This window comes from Tigriopus californicus, chromosome 4 (genome assembly GCF_007210705.1).
Source record: "Tigriopus californicus strain San Diego chromosome 4, Tcal_SD_v2.1, whole genome shotgun sequence".
In the NCBI taxonomy this organism is placed as follows: Eukaryota; Metazoa; Arthropoda; class Copepoda; order Harpacticoida; family Harpacticidae; genus Tigriopus; species Tigriopus californicus.
This window is the reverse complement of record NC_081443.1, coordinates 3,080,862-3,094,551: the sequence shown is the minus strand read 5'-3', so window position 1 is coordinate 3,094,551 and position 13,690 is coordinate 3,080,862. Positions and strand designations below refer to the sequence as shown.

Here is a 13,690-nt window from a genome sequence, read left to right as displayed (position 1 = left end):
GCATAGAAATTCTACGAAACAACGTAAGTACAATATTTTTGGAGGTTGTAAATGATTTAATTCGGACAGATTTAGTGACAATTTGAAAGAAAGTCCGAATTGGATGCCATTTTTTGTTTGTGGTTTGCTGCCGTACGGAAATATGCCCTAGCAACAATATTGAATAAGGTTTTGATTCCCACCGTAGCTGCCACAAATATATTCTTTAAGAACTAAATTCCACCACAGCTAAATATAAACGTAAAACTACCTCTCATGAGTGAATTAAGAGAACCATACAGTACGAAAGCAGATTCAATCAAATTGCCGAATGAATGGTTGAAAATGGACCAAAACGTAGTTGTTTGTAGTAGTTCGAGAATCCTCTTTGTTCCTCAGGTGTGACAGGTTGCAGTTGAATGTTTCCACTCTCATCGTGACCATGGAATGGGACGCTATCAATATATCCGTATATTGATTATGTATCGTGATGAAACATTTTGTACACATTGACAAGATAAATAAGATGAATACGAGATGAAGAGTTTTGCTTGGATAACTTGGCTGAGGCTCCTCTGCCACCTAGAAGAAGCCGAATCTCAGACGATGTTTCTGGTTCTGAAGATCCTCAGTTAAACTATTCAACATGGACAGAATATCCGCCGCTTTGGCTCGAGTTCGATGGGCGGAAGCTCGAGTCCGTGGGTCACTTTGATCTGTGGGAACATGGAACGGGAGATGAAGATGATAAACGTGGAACAAGGTCCCATTTCAAGCCGATTAGAACAAAAGGAAAAGACAAACAAGGAACATTAGTGTTTTTTTATCTAAACATCGGGTTCTCTCATGTCCGGATGTTTTCATTTTTTTTCTATTTTGTATTACTCTTACATACTTCCTTGGATGGATAACACTCAACATAAACTGCTTTTTAAAATCAGGAACCCGTGACAAACGAAGGTTTCTTTCTCAAGAAGTAAAACAGTTGGTGAGTTCCAACTATTTTTTTTATTTTGATGTTTGGTTTTTCATGGGCTTTTCTAACTGCTAAAGGGATTGTAATCCCCAGTACTATTAAAATGAAAGGTTATAATTCTTCTATTTATTACCTTTCAATCTTTATATGATATTTGGTCTACCAAGGAATTTGAGTTGGCAGACCGAGCTAGTCCTTGAATGTAAGGTTGATCTGGAATGCTAACTGAAAATTTGTCCAAGTCTGACTTGAAAGATGCTACCTGATCAACAAGGCCTACGTATTCCCTACGAATATTGAATTAGTTATAATTCAAACTTTGATGATTGTGATGATACTTTTTAAGTCTCATTTGTGTAAAATGTGATAAATCATGACGTACAACAGTCATTTTTCACCCCTTTCCTTTTTTTTAACGATTGGACAAAATCGGATTCAGCCATAAACAAATCATTCATTCTTCCAACTGTGAAGAGAATGATCTGGCTTAAAACCTTCGCCCAAGCGATTGGTCGACTAAAAAAACTTGATATCACACTAATACATGTGAACAATCTCGAATCATATTCAAAACGATCGATAACTTCCAGGAATTGCTCTTCTCACCATCATCATCATCAGTCGCCTCAGAATCGAATCCACTCATTGTGTCCTGGCTTTCAGATGGGTCGCTCTCATATCCAGACATGCTCGGACCGGATCGGAAATCAGATATTTGAACCGGTCGGGGTTCACCGACATAGGAACGTGAGTGGGCGTACCCCAAAAGAGGTTGGGACACCAATTGGAACGGGAGTGTTCGGCGGGTCTGGATACGATTTCGGGGTCGAGATGGCGCATACGACATAGACGTGGGTTGAATCTCTGCCGGGGACCGAAAATACGAAATGGATGATCCAATGTGAAGAGGATGGCTGAACTCCAAAGGACTTCGACGAACTCGAGAGGTGTGGGATGAAACGGAGGATGAGGATAGGAACGAGAGTGGATCACCTACGCCGGGATCTGGAACGAGGAAAATCCTTTCTTTCGTTTTTTGGATAATGTATTGAGCAACAATTGGCTCACGTCGATGCATATATTTGTTTCTGCCGGTCCCACATAACCTTCTTTAAAGACCTAGGCATGGACGAATTTAGCCCACACCAGCTTTTAGCGGGTCCTGCATCGACCTTGACACGATTGACAGAAAGAGTCAAAGAGAAAGGCCTTCTCGTCCATGTTAGGGCTAAAGCTCGTATCTATCTATTCAAATCCCATCAAACCAAAGCCTTCATAGTCGAGTTTCTAAATAACTAAGACTCCTACAAGACCTGGAATCAAACCCACTGATCAATCGATTGCAATTACACTACTTACATCGTTCAAAGGTCGAGATCACAAGGGGTTACAATGATGCAAAACATTTTATCCATGGCCTTTTTTCGTTGGCGGGTGTTAAATGAAATATTCAGCTTCTAAAATTTCCAGTGTGGACACTCTCCCGATGAATGATGAAAAGCTTAAGAGCTTTTTAGGGAGGAAGCATAGAGAAATGTATTCCTGATTGTTTTTCTGATCAATAGGAAGTAGGCATTAGGCCTAAAAAGACAAGAGTTTATGACTTGGAAACTTTAGGTTTGGTGTTGAATTTTAAGGTGTTGCAAATGAATATGCTGCAATTAGTTATACAATCATAAATGGGTAGTAGAATGTGTGTTTATTGGCATAATTTTGAAATAAGTCTGAGAAGCCATGTGAAATGATAAAGAATGGATGTACATTGGATCGCTTATACAAGATCTTTCCCTTTAAAGACGATTGAGATGTGATAAAAGCTGTAGAGCTTATTGCGGAATGCAGTAGTCAATATCGTTTTTATTGCCTAGAGCAACATTTTATCATTCCGAAGGCCTCGATATTTTTTTCAAAGCATAGCATCATCTGCCATGCATGATGCTAACTTCAGAGTAAAAGAATAACCAATTTTCCAATATCCAACGAAAATTTTGGTCCAAAATGATTATGGCTCCAGCACATCCTTTTAGATAAATCTGCTCTAGAACTTTATATATGTTCATGAGTCAGATATTTAGTTTGGGCTTTTCCAGTCCTTAAACTCCTGTAATTTGCTGCAACCTAGTCACGGCCTAGAAAAATAAAATGATTCCTAGCGCATTAAATTTTGGAACTTAATGTACCCAATGGATCCTTTCACCATGGGTACACGTGCAGGAAGAACCAGATTAGATGCTTCAACATATTTCAGATATGAGTAGCCTCAAGCAAGTATTTATAGGTCTTGCAGTACTGCATACCTAATTCAATTAGTAACCATTCTGACGAAGTGGGAATTTGGCTTCAAAGTCGATACTATACATTGACTGTTTCTCGACTTGTTCCTCTGACGAAGATGGACGAGCTCTCGTTTTGAGGCGCGAATCTAATTCAAACCACTTTATTTAGCACCCTCAGATTTTCTCCGTTTACGCAGCCGCCCCTTGTTGTTTCAAAATTCAAGTGTACGTGTTGGCACTCTCATATTCATTTTCAGTCTTTGAAAGGAACACTTTGCTCCAAATCGAATTCTAGCCTTTGCATCAAGACAATGCTCAACCGGTACACGGTTCCACATAAGGCGAACCTGTGCTTGCGCTTGTAAACTTAGTCGTTCAGAAACAAACCAAATGAAAGCTTGAAGTCGATAGCTAGGACAAAGCCTTGGCTTCCAAGCCATTCATTTAATCATGTATCCTCGTCTATAGCCTTTTGGCCTCATCCATTGAGGATTTCTGGCAAAGCAATTGATATTTCCCCAGATCGGCCGAACTAACGATTCCAATATCCTGATCCCGAAAAGATGAATCAAAGATTAACAAAGGAAAAAAACGGATGATTTCATCTTGGCTTCTTGGTTTCTTCAACTTCATTACCAAGAAGCAAGAAACACCTTTAATGACGGGACTTACCAACAAATCTGGGAACAGAGCCTTGAGCCGAAAAAGTTGGAACTGACTTTGGTTGCTCAGCCGGAGCTGAAAACACATGATCACTGATGACCACAAAGAAGAGGCAGGTCAGGGCTCTGTCAGGAACCATCATTCGGAAACTACTGTGCTTTCCACGCTGTACACCGCATGATTTATATAGAATATTTGGTCCAACCTTCAGGGTTCAGGGTGAGAAGGCGAGCATCATCATATTGCTTCGAAACGTTGGCCAGCCTGCCCGTCCCTGATCTATCAAGAGCAACCAATCGATGGAGTACATCCAAATTGAGCGGAGGACTGAAACGGTATAATTGAATATAAGATATGTGTTATATCCCTCAATATGGAACATTTCTGAGCGTTTATGTTTGAAGAAATTGTGCGTCACCTTTGTTTTTGGTTTTCGTAGATCAAGGCTACCAACCAATGCGATAGCGGAGCCTTTGTTCGGTCTTCGAAGTTCCCACGAGCGTTGCAGAGACTATCGGTCACGCGGTCTCTTCAACGGAGTTTCACGCAGCAAAACACCCATCAACGACCTATGACGTCACTCTTTAAGCTATTCAAGATCACGTGTATTTGTCTCTTTGATTCAGTCACATTGTCCAAAAATAGACCCAATGGAATGGACGAAAACATTCATCCGAAAAGACCTGTCATCTAACTTACCAGATTTGCCGAATTTAAACAAACCTTGAATGGGACCTATCCAAGCAATCACGCTTCGTGGTTTTGTCCGTTTTGGAGACGAGATTCGTTCCACTTTACATACACTTTGTCATAACATTGTACCGTAAACCCGGTTTTTTAAAGATCAAGTCAATTGTTTATTCGCATCGGAAGCCTTCATTTCCAGTGTTTGTGGAGCCGACACGGTTTCTCCTTCTAGTTCGAGTGTCAAACGTAGCCTTTTTGAAACCCAGCCGGATCTTCAATAAAGATAGAACTTGGGTCGTTTTCAGCACATTGAAATGTCGACCACGTCGAGTCTGGAATTGAATTTGGAAATTTTAGGACCAAATAGAAGTACTGGGGAATCAACATGATTATGGTTGAGTTATATTACGCTTTTTTCTGAAATGTAGAGGAGGTTTTCTCAATTGAATCTTAAATTGTGATAGATGAGTTGAATTTAAAAAAACCGCAGCAGCAATGCGTGGTCAAAAATCTGTTTTCATGTCACAGCCAAAAATTGTGCCGCTAAATCTCATTCCACGTCTTTTTATGATTTTTTCTACGTAGATTTTCAAAAAATGTAAAGAAACGTTGTGGAAGTGGTCAAAACAATTGATTTATACTCTTTTGTTAATGATTCAAACACAACGTCTTGACCACGTTACTTACCACCACGCTCGATTGAAATATCTAGTAGAAAATCAAGATCGAGTCTTGTGCGCATGTGTATTGTTCGATTTGTCAAAGTAAACAACCGTGATATAACTGAAAATAATGTTGTAGCATTTCCAGATCTTGTAACACAAGAATGATATATGAATAATGCAAAGTTTGTCCGCTGTCTTTGATGCGCTCGTTTGCTATCTTATATGAGGTTGGAAATGTGGAGAGTTTTGTCACTTCCAAAGACCAGCTAAGAAAAAGTCAGAACACGCAAATGAAGCTTGAAAAAGGGTATGAATGATCCCTCTAGGTATTACCTAAATCTCTCTTGCCTAAATTTAAAAGGGCATATTTTTAATTTCAATCAATAAACCTTTTTTACGCGTTTTGTAAAGGAAAAATTAGAAACTGATTAACAAAAAGCATATTTTTAAGGCCAACCGTGAAAGATGCGAGACATAACTGTACAAAATCATTTAGCTGAAGATGGCTCATAGAAGGACCGAGTTTGGGCAACAGATGTGGAGCTTTGAATTGTTGAGTGACTGGGCTACTGTGTCAGCGCCGGTCACGCCAACCGTCTCCTTCAACAATTACATCTGGGTCAAGTGGGTTAAATGTCGAAAAGCTGACCCACTCAAGTGTCCATTTCTCTTTCTCATCTGCTACAACTCGTTGATCAAAGTAGAGAGAGTCAATCCCTCTAACGTGCCACTCATTGAGTTCATTTATCCTTATTAACCTGAAAATGGAGCAAACCATCGATTTCGTGAAAGGAATTTGGAACAAAATCATTCTTAAGGTAAGTTTGAGAAAAGTATGTATTATGGTACAAAAGAGAGTGGCAACTATTTCTCAACTGTTACTGTACGTGTAGCCAAAATTCCGAATAAATTTTCGTTCAATTGCTCACCACTTAATTCAGAACAATTGAAAATATGCCATTTTGTTATTAGAATATTGAACGGCCAAGTCAAAGTGTATTGCATCCTACACAAAGTGAGAGTCAACCTCATTCGATTTGTGCAAACTGTTGTCACAAGATTAAGGATTAAAATCAAAGAATGTTAGATTAACGTATACTGTATCAACCTTATTTAACATCTCAAAAGTACTCTCATTTATAAGCGCTGTGATTTGAAGGCCCAGTGCTGACAAATGCACGAACATACGAGACAATGAGTATAGTACATATTCTGGACCCCTTGCGAATCGAGATGGCGTCACTTCACCACCTTTTTGCTTTTGTATGTAATCTTAAATGGTATCTGACTGAAGTTGCTTTTATCATTAACAAACTACTTAACGAAGGATTCATTTATTCATTTCTTTAAGAAGTATTTTTCTAGAGAAAGTCATGCAATCAAGCCTTTCGATATACTATGCTATTCAGCTTGAAGTTTGGCGACTGATTCTAGCTTTTGTGTTGCTGTGAAGACGAAACTACGGAAAACCAGTCTCTTGAAATGAATGATTCAAATGCTTTTCCTCACCTTTCCTAACTTTGGCATGAAATCAAGGATGCTTCGTTTCTTCAACGACCACGATACTGCATGTAGATATGACCTTTGATCCTAAAGTGTCTGACTTATACAACTGTTAGTCTGACATTATGGAACTCATTGAATAAGAAGTGGCGGACGAAAATCAAGTTTCGTTTTCTCTGCTTTCTTGGTGACCTTACTTCCAAATTGAGGATTGATCTATTACATAAATTGTACTTTTCTAAAGTGTGCGTTGTGGCCACGAATCATGTAACCGCAACGGGTCAGTGCGAGTCAGATTTGCGAGAGTGATTGTCGTTCTTCCACCCGGCAGCGACTTCTCAGTGATCTTACATCATTAATAAATGCATTCGAACCCCAGTTTAATTAGATCAATTGAGATAATCCTATCGATTCGAGCACAGTCTCAATATCAAAGGTGTTGTTGATCGTGGGACAATGGCTAAAGAGGGTGTCTCATTGAAATTTGTGGAACGAGTGAGCAAGCTATTCATTGACGACGTCGGGTGGTTTGTAATGAATGTGTTTGGATTATTTAGTCTTCAGGATGTCTGAGTGGAACAATTCGGATCCGGGGCAATTTGTACTCAAAACGAGGAATTGCTGCCCTCATTGGAGGTTGTCTGATGTTGATTAGCTTCTCCATTGACTTTTCGTACGGTAAGTCATACTACTTAATGCATCCCACTTTTACGAAGAGTGGAATTGTCACTTTCTCCTCCGCTTGAAAGATATTTTGAATTTGAATAACAACCGTTGTGGGTAACCATTTGCCTCAAGTGAAACCAGAAGCAAGCATTCATAATACGAGACAATTTTCTAAGATATCCTTACAAATATGTAAAAGGGCTATTCCGTTATTGATTGTTCAATAATCATAGGTAATTGTTAAAACTTGTACTTGTAAATTAATATCCATGAAAATTAAAGCATTGGGAGATAAGACACAATGAAAAATATGATCATTTTCAAAATAGTTGAGGATATCTTATTTCTGCTCTCAGCCAATTTGAATACGTACGTCATTTCGTATTTGCGTCATGAAGTGACACCATCTACTGATTACGCCGACTGGATCTTCGTATCGACCTCCAAGACTTTGGTCCAAGGCCTGGTCATGCCCTTCGCCGGCCTTCTATCCAACCGCATAGGCCTCCGCCTATCCCTCACCATCGGTTCCATTTTATACAGCGTGGGATATTTGTGCACGGGTTGGGCCATTACGCACAGCTTACCCCTGGTCATCGTAACCATGGCAGTGATGCATGGTTTGGGATTCGCCTTGGTGTATTCTCAAACGGTGGGGGCAGTGATGGCCTGGTCCCCTTCAAACCCCGGAACTTTTGGTGGGATCTGTATCGCTGGTTATGGCTTTGGCTCTATGATTTGGAACCCATTGGAAACGGGCTTTGTCAATCCGCTCAACAGAGATCCCGTTGTTGGAACGAATGGCACCGATGCGTAAGTTGTGCGAGATGGTTTGTTTGTATGAATAATGATGTCTTGATTACACAGCCTGCTTCTGTTGTAGGTATTTTGAGGACCCTGATGTGTTGGCTCGTATTCCAAAATTGTTTTACCTCTTGGGCGGAACCTTCATTGTCATGCAAATAGTGTCCATTATCTTGTTGAGAGTTCCCACGGAAGAGGAACTGGCTGAAATGCAACCAATCTTGGACAACAAAGACGACAAAGACGGCGACCAGGAAAATGCCAACGAAGGAACATTCAGTTTGAAGCCCATGCAGGTGCTCAAGACCTCAGAGTTCTATAAGATGTGGGTTTCATTCCTGGCCATGAATATGATCAACATGTTTATTAACAACTATCAAAAGAGCTTTGGCCAGCTCTTCATAAAGGATGATAGTTTCTTCGCCATCATTGCCACGTTGTCCAGCGTCGCAAACGGAGTCACACGAATGATCTGGGGCTATACTTATGATAAACAGGGCTTTCAGGTACCTATTCCAGATTCCATCGTTGTTCCAATGTCATCAGTTATCATGTTTTAGCCTAAAACCAATAACGTCTCCATCTTCCAGTTCTGCATGATGATCATCTCAAGTGTGAGCACAGCACTTGCCTTCTCGTTTGTTGATCTGGCAGCGATTGATTACGATTCCCTTGGGTCTCGAATATTTTATGGAGTTTGGATCTGCGCCCTTTACAGTATGTTCCCTGGCATGTACGCCACATTCGCTCCATCCACCAGGGACACTTTTGGTCCACAGTTCTTCGAAGCCAACTTTGGGCTCATCTTCACCCAAAACGTAAGTAAATACAGACGCATAATATCCTCGAGGGACCCCGTCAATCTCAACATGGAATAATGAAGACGTCAAAAGAGCCCTCTTTTTCTAATGGATCAAAATACCTGCATTGCAGATTGTTAATAGTCTCATGATGATTGGAGCGACCCAAGGTCTGTTCCGGATCGTTGGCTACAACGGCATGTTCTTCCTGACGGGAGGGATCGGAGTAATAGGTACTATAAAACCTGATAAGTTCTCGCGTGGTATCTTGACAAAGAGTGCACGTCTTTGTATTTGTTTTCATGCCTTGTCTGTTCCAATTCTATTCATATAGGTATGCTAGCCTCTTGGCTTATGCCGTCAAGGATGACGTCTGAGAACTTCCGATCGCGGTTTGAGGTCAAGCCCTCCTTTTATTAGACTATCCTTTGCCCAGGAATTATGGCTGTGATTTTAATTTGCCTTCGTTGCATAAGGGAACATCCTATCTACAAATGGTGCACTCGTCTCGATATAATTGTGTTCACGTTTTGCCGTCATTCAGCTGTCTTATCTTATAAGAATAAAGTTGTATCTTACTCATCCAGGGTGAATGTGAATTCGTCTCCTAAAGAAGATAGACTACTGGGGGGGAGGCAAGTTTTTTAAATTTCATAACACCAGATCCCAGTACCAGATTGTCTTGAGAGGTTTTTGAGACTTAGAAAATATTGCTAAGTAATAAAATATTGTATTGTCTTAATTTTAGGAAATGAAAAGACTATCTAGTTTTAAGACCTCATCAACCAACAAAGAAAATTATACTGAATGTATCATGTGACATCAAGCAAAAGCGGTTTTGTGCAGGCGACCAACGTACACAATGGCTATGCGGTGTCAGCCAATACAAAATGAATCATTTAGATACATTTTCAGTGCTGAAGGGCCCTGAAGTACCCAAGAGGGTCCCCAAAATGGACGAGTTGTTTAAAAAGAATCCCAAGTGGAAGAGAACGAAAAACAAATTGAAATCGATTTACCGTTGTTTACTGTTCAGCTAGCAGAGTTTATGTGATGTTATATCTGACAATGCATTTGTCACTTTTCGATTTACTTACCAAACTATTCGCCATTCTTGGGTATAGTTGCCAATTCGTTTGCCATTTTCGGGCTTATTGTCATTTTCTGGGTTTGAAAGGGCTATCTTATTTGCCAGAAACCTTCACCACTAATCATAAGACCATAATGCACTTAAAACGGAAATAATTTATCAGTAAAGAAAACATGATGCAATTATCTTTCAATCAAACCGCCACTCTGGATGAAACCGAAAAAGGACCAAGGAGGTCATGGTTTCTTTGTCGAAACTTACTTGACGGATTGTTTTTAGTGACGCTCACTTGATGAAATACTTATGTGATTGGGTACTCTCAAGTGGCACCCGAAACAAAAAAGTCCTTGATGACCAAATTCTGCTACACCAACTAACAAAATACCTCGCTCAGCAACAAAATGTTGCATGAAAAATGCATCTGATAGACAACATGAATAAAGTGGCATAAGAAAGACAAATGAAAATAGCACGACAAGGTTATGTATAGCTTGACACTTATTCGGCAAGAAGTTCGTGCACTCAAATGAAATTGTTAACAATGAATGAAATGCATTTTACATCTCATGGGAAGGTATTATGATACTGAGCAAGATAACTGTCGTTTTGTTACCTAAGATATGATGAGTAGACCAGGGCAAATTTTGTAAATGAAGCAATCTTTAGTGACAACGTTATTGTACAAAAATGACTTGAATTTACACAAAAGTTGCAGATAAACTCAACAAAATATAATCATCCATTTATTTAATCCCCTGATATTTGCTTAAGTGTAAAAATGGTTAATGTTGCCAAACTTTATGATGTATCTTATTTAAAGAGGAGACCCAACATTTGAAGGTTTGTGTCTCCAAGAAAGTGCATGGAATGTTCTACACATAGTTGTTTCATATCTGTAATCTCTTCTGCATCTTCATTTGAAGAATTCGTCTTCAAAATGTCAGGAAAGTTTTCATGGTGCAGAAAAGTCACAAAATTGACCCCACATTCATAAAACTAATACAAATGTAAAACAAAAAGAATAAAAGCAAGGCGTTTGACCTTGAAGTAGATCATGAGCTCTCAATAAAACAGGCTCCACGTGATAGGGGACCAAGGCAAGGTTCTCATTTGGTTAAGAAGTTTCATTCATGGGGGAAGCAATTGATTAAGGTCAACGGATCCATTAGTGAGATATAAGATGTCAATTCCGGTGTTCCATAGGGTTCCAATTTAGAAACTCACCTTTTCATAATATTTATTGCTCCACTTAAGTAACTCAGTATTACTGTTCTTTTGCTGACAATACAAAATTGGTTTGTGATAGGAATGGCCAAGACTACCATAGCCTTGCAAAGGGCTCATATCGAAAATTCTCTTGGGTGCCCGAATGATATGGCCTTGGATGGAATGTACTTCCGCTCAATGACCTGCGGGGCAATAGGGGCCCTTATTTGCAACGTCAGACGGCCCAAACGAAATGAGGAAGAGGCATTGTAGATTGCTAAATAAACTACTCGAAACATGCCATGAGAGCGATTTCTTTTCCGGACATTATGTGACCCGGGTCCCTAATTATATATAAGATTTTTATGGAATCAACCAAAAACAACTCAAACGCATTAGAATTCAATATAGGGAAATTGGCCCAATCGGCTCTTCTTTTGGTAGGGGCTAACTTACAAAGCGCCCTCTGAAGTGCAGAAAGTAAAACATATTTCATGTAGAGTAATTGCCCTATTCCTTTGAACATTCCCCTCGCAGATGATGGAGGTAATGACATTGAGCATGTCTCGTCCATGAGGGATTGAGGTGTACTGCATCACTCCAAAATAATGGAAAGTTCGATGGGAATATCCAGTTGAAAATAGGCAAAGCTTTTCAAACATTTATTCCCAGAGATAATATTGCCATTCTTCCTCTGTTCAAGTCGACTGCTCAGACACATCTTCAATATGCTTCGCCTATTTAGGCTCCAATTAGTTCAAATGAACAAAGAGAGGAAACAGGAACCATTACCCCCCCCTCCATGGACAACCTGTAAACCCAAAGTGTTGGTGGTGGGTGTTGTAAAAGTGGGCCATGACTTGTGTTAAGACACGCAATAAGCCTTGCTTGCGGGACAGGTTGTCGCACGTGTGGCAATATTGACCACTTTGCCAAGGTTTGTCTCTGAGGACTTCAAGGTCAATGTATCAATCTCAACCAACAATGCATTACCAAGAACAAATGGAGCCATTTCTCCTCAGCAAGACCACACACGAGACATTCATTCAGTCGGGTGTTAATGTAGAGTCCAAAAAAATGTGGGACATTTGGAAATTTGCCACAAACACTTATTTTCAAACAAGAAGGCCAAAAAAAGTTCAAATGTTTTTTCAGGTTGCTCTTTAGTTCAAAACAACGTCAGTTTGAGCATTTGAAGTTTCAAGGAAGGTTCAAACATAATTGATGGCAAATTCATACCCTCCTCACTAGATCTTTTGCAAAGGCATTCTTGAAAACTCGCCCTTTTGACCGAAATAACATTTTTTAAGTCAAAAAGTGCAAAGAAAGTTGCGAAAATGTGAAAAAAGTTGCTGAAAATACGCAGAAAAGGTGTGAAAATGCAAAAAAAAACATTGTCGCTTTAAAAAATCTAGGCACACAATTGAATTTTCTGGTTATCCATTGAATTTCTTGATTGTCTTTTTTAATATATAATCTTTATTGCAACTCTTGGTCATGTCATGGCGTAAAAATAACTATAAAATAAAATCTTATGTATAAACAGATTTAAAAAGAAATCTTGCAATGTTTGATATTAGGACACGTTTTCAATTGATATGAATGTTACGGCAAACCATTGATTCTCTTCTGGAGCATAGTGTTATCGCATGGGACTCTTGTTCACAAAACGATTTTGGGTTTTTGGTTGGATCAAACTAGAGGGGATCAAACTAATGACAGCAGAGATTACTCTACTGCAGCTCTTTTTTTGTTGACTTTCTCAAATAGAAACCAAGGACTAGAATTTGATATTCAATTCGCTGGTAGACGAAATGTTGTATAAAGTTTTAAAGTGTTAAATATTAGACGAATCACAATATTTCACTTCAATTATAACGGGGATTACAATCCTTGCAACGATTAGCAAAGCTGCAGAAAACCTAGACCCAAAAAATGCTAAAAGGTTTTGGCAGAGGACTTATTCGTTCATGTAATCATGTTGCACAGAAGTAAATAAAAAGACCTCCAACAAGAAACTTCAAGTTAAGGGGAAGGCAGATAACAATTTAAATGACAAAACGGTTAAAATGTGATAACTAGTAAAAAAAAGTCGAAGAAAAGCCGAGAAAGAGTTGGAAAAGTAGAAAAATGGCAAAAAAATGTGGGACATTCGGAAATTTGCCACAAACACTTATTTTCAAACAAGAAAGCCAAAAAAAGTTAAAATGCTTTTTCAGGTTAAAGCCTTCGTTTCGAGGTTTAACAATGAATGTCCAAAACCCTGGGTTGGTTTCTAAATGATGGGTGAATGGTAGCTGGAAGGGTTAAACCATGATACAGTACTTAAAGTCATCAACGATTTAGTTTATGTGTAAGTTGTTGGAGTGCAGACG

The 13,690-nt window shown here is 39.3% G+C and overlaps 2 protein-coding genes across 2 annotated transcripts; one reads left to right on the top strand and one right to left on the bottom strand.

Annotated features, from left to right (window-relative positions):
- Positions 1-184: 184 nt before the first annotated feature.
- On the bottom strand, positions 185-4,080 carry LOC131879402 (uncharacterized). Its single transcript, XM_059225715.1, has 3 exons — positions 3,904-4,080; positions 1,562-1,960; positions 185-695 (listed from the first exon to the last, which is right to left on the bottom strand). Exons 1-3 carry the CDS (start codon positions 4,034-4,036, stop codon positions 562-564), a joined length of 666 nt encoding a protein of 221 aa, XP_059081698.1. The 5' UTR covers positions 4,037-4,080; the 3' UTR covers positions 185-561.
- A 3,013-nt stretch (positions 4,081-7,093) lies between these two features.
- On the top strand, positions 7,094-9,595 carry LOC131879397 (oxalate:formate antiporter-like). The gene is made up of 7 exons (XM_059225711.1): positions 7,094-7,244; positions 7,307-7,427; positions 7,772-8,228; positions 8,299-8,725; positions 8,810-9,037; positions 9,153-9,252; positions 9,354-9,595. The coding sequence occupies exons 1-7, from the start codon at positions 7,206-7,208 to the stop codon at positions 9,437-9,439; spliced, it is 1,458 nt and encodes a 485-aa protein (XP_059081694.1). The 5' UTR covers positions 7,094-7,205; the 3' UTR covers positions 9,440-9,595.
- Positions 9,596-13,690: the final 4,095 nt, after the last annotated feature.